General features: G+C 46.7%; 1 protein-coding gene across 1 annotated transcript in view; it reads right to left on the bottom strand.

Annotated features, from left to right (window-relative positions):
* Positions 1–2559: 2559 nt before the first annotated feature.
* Positions 2560–10834, bottom strand: part of LOC121277393 (complement component C6-like) — a 78352-nt gene continuing 70077 nt past the window's right edge. Inside the window, exons 16-17 of the mRNA XM_041186805.1 lie at positions 7374–7615; positions 2560–2978 (exon numbers count right to left, since the gene is read on the bottom strand). Coding sequence (XP_041042739.1) covers positions 2821–2978; positions 7374–7615 — 400 coding nt within the window. The 3' untranslated portion in view covers positions 2560–2820. The remainder of the gene's footprint in view (positions 2979–7373; positions 7616–10834) is intronic.

The raw sequence follows: 10834 nt of genomic DNA, 5'->3' as shown, positions 1-10834 counted from the left end.
AGTGAAACTTACAGAATACTGAAAGGCCTGGATAGAGTGGAAGTGGGGAAGATGTTTCCATTAGTAGGAGAGACTAGGACCTGAGGGCACAGCCTCAGAGTAAAGGGAAGACTTTTTAGAACAGAGATGAGGAGAAACCTCTTTAGCCAGAGAGCGGTGAATCTATGGAATTCATTGCCACAGAACGCTGTGGAGGTCAGGTCATTGAGTGTATTTAAGACCGAGATAGATAGGTTCTTGATTGGTAAGGGGATCAAAGGTTATGGGGAGAAGGCGGGAGAATGGGGTTGAGAAACTTATCAGCCATGATTGAATGGTGGAGCAGACTCGATGGGCCGAATGGCCTAATTTCTGCTCCTATCTCTCATGGTCTTATGGTCTAACAAAGGAACGGATAAGGGTTTCAGCAGCAGATGAGCTGAGACAGGGGTGAACTCAGGGGGATGTACCGAGTGGAAATAAACCGCCTTAGTCATGACATGAATATGAGGTCAGAAACTAATTTTGGGATCCAATGTGACACCGAGCTTGTGAACAGCCCAGCTTAATCTCAGAAAGTGCTGGCAAAACTCAGCGCAGTCTGGCAGCATCTGGGGAGAGAGAAACAGAGTTAACGTTTCCAGTCCGAGCGTCCAAAGGGCACCCAAGGAACGTGTCACTAAGCCCGAGGGCTGGAGTGGTCCTCCCTTTCGGGGCCGTGTTTTATTTGCAGCATCCCTGGGCTGGAGGCACTGAGAGACGTGGTGAAGTGGCGAGGTGACAGGGTGGTGGGCAAATCGGGGCCCGCCCACCCGCCATCGGAAATGGCGTGTATCCCGGGAATGCATAATGTACCCGGCAGGGTCGGGAAGATAGGGCGTGAGGAGCCGCCATTGTGGAGGGCGGGTAAACGCTGGCTTCTCCTGCCCACTACCGCACTTGGTGCAAATCTGGGTCGATTCGGCCCCAGGACACAGTGGAGCTGGCTCATGGTCAACAGAAGCTGCCCAGGAAGAGGTTAGAGATCACGATGATCACAGCGGCTAGGAATCATCCTTGAACAGAGTGAATCCACATGAGTTCACACTCTCAACATCACACGGTCCAAACAGCGTGGAGATGGACATGCTTGGTTGAGGGGCCAGTGGGAGTAAATGGCATTTAACAAGGAAAAATCCAAGGGACTTAGAGTAGAGAAGGAAATGTAAATTAATTAAATTCCGGATTACAGGACAGAAGCAAGAGAGGGATCTTGGCCGTTGATGACGAGCTGCATTTTATTTGCTCACAGGATGTGGGCTTTGCTGGCTGGGCCCAGCATTTATTACCCATCCCTAGTTGCCCTTGAGAAGGTGGTGGTGAGCTGCCTTCTTGAACCGCTGCAGTCCATGTGGTGTAGGTACACCCACAGTGCTGTTAGGGAGGGAGCTCCAGGATTTTGACCCAGCGACAGTGAAGGAACTGGGATATATTTCCAAGTCAGGATGGTGAGTGACTTGGAGGGGAACTTCCAGGTGGTGATGTTCCCATCTATCTGCTGCCCTTGTCCTTCTAGATGGTAGCGGTCATGGGTTTGGAAGGTGCTGTCTAAGGAGCCTTGGTGAGCTTATTGAAAGCATTTCAGAGGATAGAGCACAGATTCCAGGAGGTAACTAATTGATTTGGGTGCTGGGTATGATTGTGTTGTGTAGAGTTCAGGTGACACAGCAACAAAGCGCAGCCAATAGATAGACTGAAGCCAGCTTCTACGATGTGAGTTGGTGAGGCGGGGGGGTGGTGGGGGGGTGTCAGAGGTCGTGGGGCAGTTTCCATGGGAGCAGAATACTAGGAGATATTTAAGAAAGCAAGATTTTAAGGGAATGAATGGTGATTTTATGTTTGTAATCAGCACACGCTCTGGAATCAATGACATTTCTTATTTATTGTTGATTTCAAATCCCCCATGGCCTTGCCCTACCTGACCTCAGGAATCTCCTCCAGCCCCACAACCCTCTGAGATCTCTGTGTCCCACTAATTCTGGCCTCTTGTGCATCCCCGATTTTAACTGCCCCATCATTGCCCTCAGCTACCTGGACCCAGGCTCTGGAATTCCCTCCTCTCTACTCTTGCTTTCCTCCTTTAAGACACTCCTTAAAACCTACCTCTGAATAAAGACTTATAGGGACTCGAAATGTTTAACTCTGTTCTTCTCTCTCCACAGGTGTTGCCAGACCTGCTGAGTTTTCCCAGCACTTTCTGTTTTATTTTTATTCTTTAAGACCACCTCTTTGACCAAGCTTTCGATCATCGGACCCAATTTCCCTCAAGTATCTCGGTATGGCTTTGTTTTATACTGCTCCTGTGAAGCACCTCGGGACATTTCATCATGTCAGAGGCGCTATATAAATATAAGTTGTTTTTTTTTCACGGAGCCCGGTAAGCTGTTTCCAACTGAGTCTGGAGTTGGACTGATGGACCAAGGAGTGTTTGACAGTGATGCACCTTCCTCAGTTTCTACGTTGAAGATTTCAGCTCATGGTACATTCCCAAATCGATCAGGCCCCCCATGGTCACAGCAAATAGTTCACCAACTATTGTGATGCTTTAGAATCTCAACCTGTAGTTTATTTTGAAGTAAAAAATCGTACTTTAAACAGATAGTAGACAGTTCAGTACAAGTATGCAGTACAGTAATGATAGGAAGACATGGTTTGCTATATATCTTACTGGTGGAACAGGCTTGAGGGTGCCCAGTGGTCTCCTTGTGTTCCTATGTTCCTATTACTTTGCAAGGTCTCTCATTCTGTGATATAACTGATGCACAGTTGAAATCCTCAATGCACAGGGGTCTGGGGAGTTGTCTAAGAGGGTGTACACATTTGAAAATTAATCTTCTTGCATTTCATCGCTCCCAGCATACAAAGGCTGACTCTCATCTCCCTGGACCGGAAAACAACACAATAATCCTTCGGATCTTCCTGAGGGCATTGGTTGGGGAGCAGGCATGTGCACTTCGACGCTGAGGGGAAAGGGAAAGGGAAAGGGAAGATCAGCATTAGAATGAGACAGGATCCTTGCTGCACCTCACTCCTGCTAATGTAGAAAGTTGAAAAAAGACAGCACCAACTGTACTGGACCCACAATTGATGTATCATCTGTGGCTCGGTGGGTAGCACTCGTATCTTTGACTCAGAAGGTTGGAGGTTCAAGACCCACCCCAGAAAACTGGACACAAAAATCTAGGCTAACATTCCAGCACAGTATGGAGGGGGTGCTACACTGTTGGAGGTGCTGTGTTTCACATATGAAATTATAAACAGTGGCCTGTCTGCCCTCTCCAGTGGATATAAAAGATCCCATAGCACTATTTCAAAGGAGTTATCCCTGTTGTCCTGGCCAATATTTATCCCTCGACCAACATCACAAAAACAGATTCTCTGATTGTTATCACCTTACTGTTTATGGGAGCTTGCTGTGCACAAATTGACAGCCGTGCTTCCTACATCACAGCAGAGACAAATGTGACAATTATTTGTCTGGTGAATGCTTTGGGATATCCGGAATGTTTGGGATATGCCTCCCTGGTGCAAGGGTCCGGGATGTCACTGAATGGGTGCAAGGCATCCGGAAGGGAAAGAGTGATAAGGCAGAGGTCATGGTACATGTTCGTACTAATGACATAGGTAGAAAGAGGGATGAGGTCTTGCATCAAGAATTCAGGGAGTTAGGCAGTAGACTAAAAAGCAAGACCTCTTGGGTTGTAATCTCTGGATTACTCCCAGTGCCACGTGCTAGTGAGCTCAGAAATAGGAGAATAGAGCAGATGAATACGTGGCTTAAGAGTTGGTGCAGGAGGGAGGGTTTTAGATTCCTGGATCACTGGGACCGGTTCTGGGGAAGGTGGGACCTGTACAAGTGGGACAGTCTTCATCTGAACCACAGCGGGGCTAACATTCTTGCGGGCGGGTTTGCTAGTGCTGTTGGGAGGAGTTTAAACTAATTCGGCAGGGGGAGGGGACACAGAATGTTAGCAGAATAGGGGCACATCATAATACAGTAAAACAATCAAGTCAGAGGGAGTACAGCTGCATTAAAGTTTCAGGGGAGTAAGGCAAGGCTGGATGGCCTCTACTTTAATGCCAGGAGTATTACAGGTAAAACGGATGAGTTAAGGGTGAGGATTGACATGTGGAATTGTGATATAATAGCCATCACTGAGATGTGGTTGAGGGAGGGGCAGGATTGGCAGCTCAACATTTTGGGATATAGAATCTTTAGGTGAGACAGGGGAGGGGGTAAAAGAGGAGGAGGCGTTGCATTATTAGTTAAGGAGTCAGTTACTGCAGTAAGGAGAGATGATATCTTGGAGGGTGCATCGAATGAAGTTTTGTGGGTAGAGTTTAGAAATAAAAAAGGGGCAGCCACATTATTAGGTGTTTATTATAGACCCCCAGATAGTCAACGGCAAATTGAGGAACAAATATGTGCACAATTTGTGGAGGTGTGTAAAAAACAATAAAAATAGGTAATTATATTAGGTGATTTCAACTTTCCCAATATTAATTGGGATAGACATAGTGATAAGGGCCTGGGTGGAGTGGATTTCGTGAAATGTGTACAGGAGAACTTTTTAGGTCAATATGTAGAGGGTCCAACAAGGGACGGTGCATTGCTGGACCTAATTCTGGGGGATGAAGCCGGACAGGTGGCTGAGGTGTTGGTGGGGGAGCATTTTAGCGATAGTGACCACAACATGGTACAGTTTAAGTTTGTTATGGACAAAGAAATAGACAAGTTGCAAAAAAAATGTTTTGTATTGGGGGACAGTGGATTTTAGTAAAATAAGGCAGGGTCTGGCCAAGGTAGACTGGGAACAGCTATTTGTGGGGAAATCTGCAGAGGAGCAGTGGGGGGTGTTCAAAAAGGAAATTGGGAGGGTACAGGCTCAACATGTTCTGTCTAGGGTGACAGGAAGGAGTAGCAAGCCCAGAGAACCATGGATGACCAGAGATATTCAGGATACGATGAGAAGGAAAAGAGGCTTTTAGCAGGTACAAGGGAAGCAAATCAACGGAGGCATTAGTGGAGTACAGACAGTGCAGGGTGGAGCTTAAGAAAGTAATTAGGAGAGCAAAGAGGGGATATGAGAAAGCTCTGACTGGTAAAAGTAGGGAAAATCCCAAGATATTCTATAAGTATATCAATGGGAAGAGAATAACCAGGAAAAGAGTAGGGCCCATAAGGGACCAAGGGGGCAATCTATGGGTGGAGCCAGAGGACATCGCTAGAGTGTTGAACAAATACTTCACATCCGTCTTCACCTAAGAGAATGAGGATGAAGGTATCGAACTCAGGGAGAGAGTCTGCAAGGTTCTTAATCAAATTGATATAGGGAGTGACAAGGTATTGGCAGGCTTAAAAGTGGACAAATCTCCAGGTCCTGATGATTTGTGTCCCAGACTGCTGAGGGAGGCAAGGGAGGAGATCGCAGGGGCTCTGACCCAAATTTTTAATTCCTCTCTGGCCACGGGGGAGGTGCCAGAGGACTGGAGAACAGCTAATGTGGTTCCGCTATTTAAGAAGGGTTGTAGAGATAAGCCAGGGAACTACAGGCCAGTGAGTCTCACGTCAGTGGTGGGGAAACTATTGGAGAAAATTCTGAAGGAGAGAATCTATCTCCACTTGGAGAGGCAAGGTTTGATCGGGGATTGTCAGCATGGCTTTGTCAAAGGGAGGATTGAATTTTTTGAGGAGTTGACCAGTTGTGTAGATGAGGGTAGTGCAGTTGATGTAGTTTATATGGATTTCAGCAAAGCCTTTGACAAGGTCTCACATGGGAGACTTATAAAGAAGACAAATGTACATGGGATACAGGGTAATTTGATAAGGTGGATTCCAAATTGGCTTAGTTGTAGGAGACAGAGGGTGATGACAGAAAGATGCTTTAGTGACTGGAAACCAGTGTCCAGTGGGGTACCACAGGGATCTGTGCTGGGTCCCCTATTATTTGTCATTTATATAAACGACATAGATGACTATGTGGGGGGTAGGATTAGTAAGTTTGCGGATGACACAAGGATTGGTCGGGTGGTTAACAGTGAGTTTGAGTGTCTTGGGCTACAGGAAGATATAGACGGGATGGTCAAATGGGCAGATAAGTGGCAGATGGAATTTAACCCTGAAAAGTGTGAGGTGATACACTTTGGAAGGAGTAATTTGACAAGGAAGTATTCAATGAACGGCATGACACTAGGAAGTTCTGAGGAACAAAGGGACCTTGGCGTGTGTATTCATAGATCTCTGAAGGCAGAGGGGCATGTTAGTGGGGTGGTGAAAAAGGCATATGGGACACTTGTCTTTATGAATTGAGGCATAGATTACAAAAGTAGGGAAGTCATGTTGGAGTTGTATAGAACCTTGGTGAGGCCACCGCTGGAGTACGGTGTGTAGTTCTGGTCACCACATTATAGGAAGGATGTGATTGCACTGGAGGGGGTGTAGAGGAGATTCACCAGGATGTTGCCTGGGATGAAATATTTAAGTTATGAAGAGAGGTTGGATTGGCTTGGGTTGTTTTCATTGGAGCAGAGAAGACTGAGGGGCGACCTGATGGAGGTGTACAAGATTATGAGGGGCATGGAGATTGTGGATAGGGAGCAGCTGTTCCCCTTACTTGAAGGGTCAGTCACGAGGGGGCATAAGTTCAAGATGAGGAGCAGGAGGTTTAGGGGGGATGTGAGGAAAAACTTTTTTACCCAGAGGGTGGTGAGGGTCTGGAATGCGCTGCCTGGGAGGGTGGTGGAGGCGGGTTGCCTCACATCCTTTAAAAAGTACCTGGATGAGCACTTGGCACCTCATAACATTCAAGGCTATGGGCCAAGTGCTGGTAAATGGGATTAGGTAGGTAGGTCAGGTGTTTCTCACATGTCGGTACAGACTTGATGGGCCGAAGAGCCTCTTCTGCACTGTGTGATTCTGGGATTCTACTGTGAATTTCAATACGAGGTATTGGAATCAGAATCCAATCATGCTCTGGCTGTGATAATGCTACGGTAGGTATAGGATGAACACTCTGAATCTGTGGCCAGCAAGTGTGGAGAATCTCCAGCATGTTACAGCAAGGAATGCTCAGGAAAAGGCTGTTAAACAGGAAGGTCGCTGAGGGGAGAGAATACACGAGGCACTGTGTTACCAACAGAGCCAAGCTGCCATAGGGCTTGAGATGCACATGGGGGTTGGTGCGGAATGGAGTCAGCACACACCTACCCTATAGAATTTACATAGAGAGGGAGGAGGGCGGAACTGAAACATCACCACCCAGCATGCGCATCCCCCCCCCATTCACCCACCAGAGGGACCACTCTCCGATATACAGCTCATCCAGGCACAAGGGTGTAGCAATCTTCACCATTACCTTTACACCTCTCCCAGTCATAACATGAGTCCATGAATGCACAGAGCTCCCTCCTGGAGCTGGAGAGGGACAGACGGGCTCGGTCCGCTGCCCATAGCTGGTCAGACTCCTCACACTGCCCCTCCTTCACCAGTTGCAGGTCCCGCCCTTCACATCTGTTTGCTAAATAGGCACAGATCGAGGTACTGAGAAGGGTCCGAGCAGCAACATCGTATGCACACAACTCTGCAGGATCAGCAGCACTACAAATACAACAGCAGATAGTGAAGAGTGTTAGTGAGGGACAAACAGAGCCTGTACACACTGATACAGACATGTACACAAACACAGCCTGTACACACTGACACAGGCACATGCACAAACACAGCCTGTACACACTGACACAGACACACATACAAACATAGCCTGTACACACTGACACAGACACATATACAAACATAGCCTGTACACACTGACACAGACACAGACACAAACACAGCCTGTACACACTGACACAGACACATATACAAACATAGCCTGTACACACTGACACAGACACAGACACAAACACAGCCTGTACACACTGACACAGACACATATACAAACATAGCCTGTACACACTGACACAGACATGTACACAAACACAGCCTGTACACACTGACACAGACATGTACACAAACACAGCCTGTACACACTGACACAGACATGTACACAAACACAGCCTGTACACACTGACACAGACACATATACAAACACAGCCTGTATACACTAACACAGACATATATGCAGACACAAACACAGCCTGTACACACTGACACAGACACATACAAACACAGTCTGTACACACTGACACAGACATATATGCAGACACAAACACAGTCTGTACACACTGACACAGACACATACACAAACACAGCCTGTACACACTGACACAGACACATATACAAACACAGCCCGTATACACTGACAGACACATACACAAAATTAGCCTGTACACACTGACACAGACACATACACAAACACAGCCTTGACACACTTACACAGACATATATACAGACACAGCCTGTACACACTGACACAGACACAGACATAAACACAGCCTGTACACACTGACACAGACACATACACAAACACAGCCTGTACACAATGACACAGACACGTACACAAACACAGCCTGTACACACTGACACAGACACATACACAAACTCAGCCTTGACACACTTACACAGACACATATACAGACACAGCCTGTATGCACCGACACAGGCACATAGACAAACACAATACAGCCCTGTATACACTGACACAGACACAAATAACACAAACACAGCATTATATACACCAACACAGAAACATAAGAAATAGGAGCAGGAGTAGGCCATTCAGCCCCTCAGGCCTGCCCCACCATTCAATAAGATCATGGCTGATCTGCCCCAGGCCTCAGCTCCTCTTTCATGTCAGCTCCTCACAGCCCTCAACTCCCTGATGTTTCAAAAATCTGTCTACCTCCTCTTTAAATACTTTCAGTGATCTAGCCTCCACCACTCTCTGGGATAGAGAATTCCAGACATCCACTGCCCTCTGAGAGAAGAAATTCCTTCACATCCCAGTTTTAAATGAGTGTCCCCTTATTCTGTAACTATGTCCCATAGTTCGAGATTCTCCCACTAGTGGAAACATCTTCTCAACATCTACCCTGTCAAGCCCCTTCAGAATCTTGTACGTTTCAATGAGATCACCTCTCATTCTTCTAAACACTAATGAATAAAGGTCTATCCTGTTTAGCCATTATTAATAAGCCAACCCCTTCATCCCAGGAATCAGCCTAGTGAATCTCTTTTGAACTGCCTCCACTGCCAGTATATCCTTTCTTAAATACAGAGACCAAAACTGTACACAGTGCTCCAGGTGCAGCCTCACCAACACTCTGTACAGTTGTAACAAGACCTCCCTATTTTTAAACTCCAGCCCCCTCGCAATACAGGTCAAAATTCCATTTACCTTCTTAATTACTTGCTGCACCTGTATGCTAAATGTTTGTGATTCATGCACAAGAACACCCAGATCCCTCTGTGCTGCACTTTTTGGAGTCTCTCTCCATTTAAATAACAGTCTGCCTTTTGATTCTTCCTACCAAAGTGCATGACCTCACACTTTCTGACATTAAACTCCATCTGCCAGGATTTTGCCCACTCACTCAACCTGTCTACATCCCCTTGCAGATTCCTTATGTCATCACAACATGCCCTCCCACCTATTTTTGTATTGTCAGAAAATTTGGATAAATTACGCCCTGCCCCCTCCTCCAAGTCATTAATATAGATAGTAAATAATTGAGGCCCTAGAACTGACCCTTGTGGCACTCCACTAGTTATGTCTTTCCAACCTGAAAAAGACCCATTAATCCCGGCTCTCTGTCTCCTGTGTGTTAACCAATCCTCAATCCACACACACACACAATCACACACACACACTCACAGCCACTCACACATACACAAACACACATTCATAGACACTCACACACATACACACACACACATTCATAGATACTCACACACATACACACACATATGCACACAGACATACACACATACTCACACTCACATACATCAACAGAAACACACACACACACATTCACATACCCATACACACACATACATACACACGCATACGCAGACATACACACACTCACATAGTCACATCCACAGAAGCACACACACACACTCACATACCCATACACACACACATACACACGCACACACACACACATACATATGCACACACACACAAACCCACACACATTCACACATACAAACACACACACACACGCAGACACATATACACACACACACATACACACACACAGATACATGCATGCACAGATACTCACACACCTACACACATACTGATACTCACAGACACTCACACACACTCATACACTCGCAGACACTTACACACACTCACACATATACACACACACACACACTCACATACACACACTCACAGACACACACACATATACAAACACACACGTACACAGACACGCTCATATATACACACACACACACACATAAACACAGACATACGCACTCACACAGAGATACACACACATACATACGCATACACACACACACACGCACACATGTACACATAAACACAGTCACAGGCAGACATGTACACACACATACAGACAGCCAGCTGCACACAGAAACACACAGATACATAGGGCTGAATTTTACCCTTGGTAGACAGGCACGATCGGTCGGCCCGAGAGCAGTTAGGAAACAGATTACTGACCACGATTTGCTCCCGACTGCGATTTCATGTTGACTGGCCAGCATGAGGCTCATACTGAAATGTCCAGCACTGCCAAGGTGGGGGTTGGTTGTGGGGGGGGTGGTGTGGTGGTGGTGGTGGTTTGGAGGGGGGGTGGGGGGCAGCGATGGTGGGTGATGCATGAGAGAGCTCCCTGCGGGCAGACA

The sequence above is a fragment of the Carcharodon carcharias genome, chromosome 4, assembly GCF_017639515.1.
Source record: "Carcharodon carcharias isolate sCarCar2 chromosome 4, sCarCar2.pri, whole genome shotgun sequence".
Taxonomy (NCBI): domain Eukaryota; kingdom Metazoa; phylum Chordata; class Chondrichthyes; order Lamniformes; family Lamnidae; genus Carcharodon; species Carcharodon carcharias.
The sequence above is the reverse complement of the archived record's forward strand: the minus strand, read 5'-3'. Positions and strand labels throughout refer to the sequence as shown.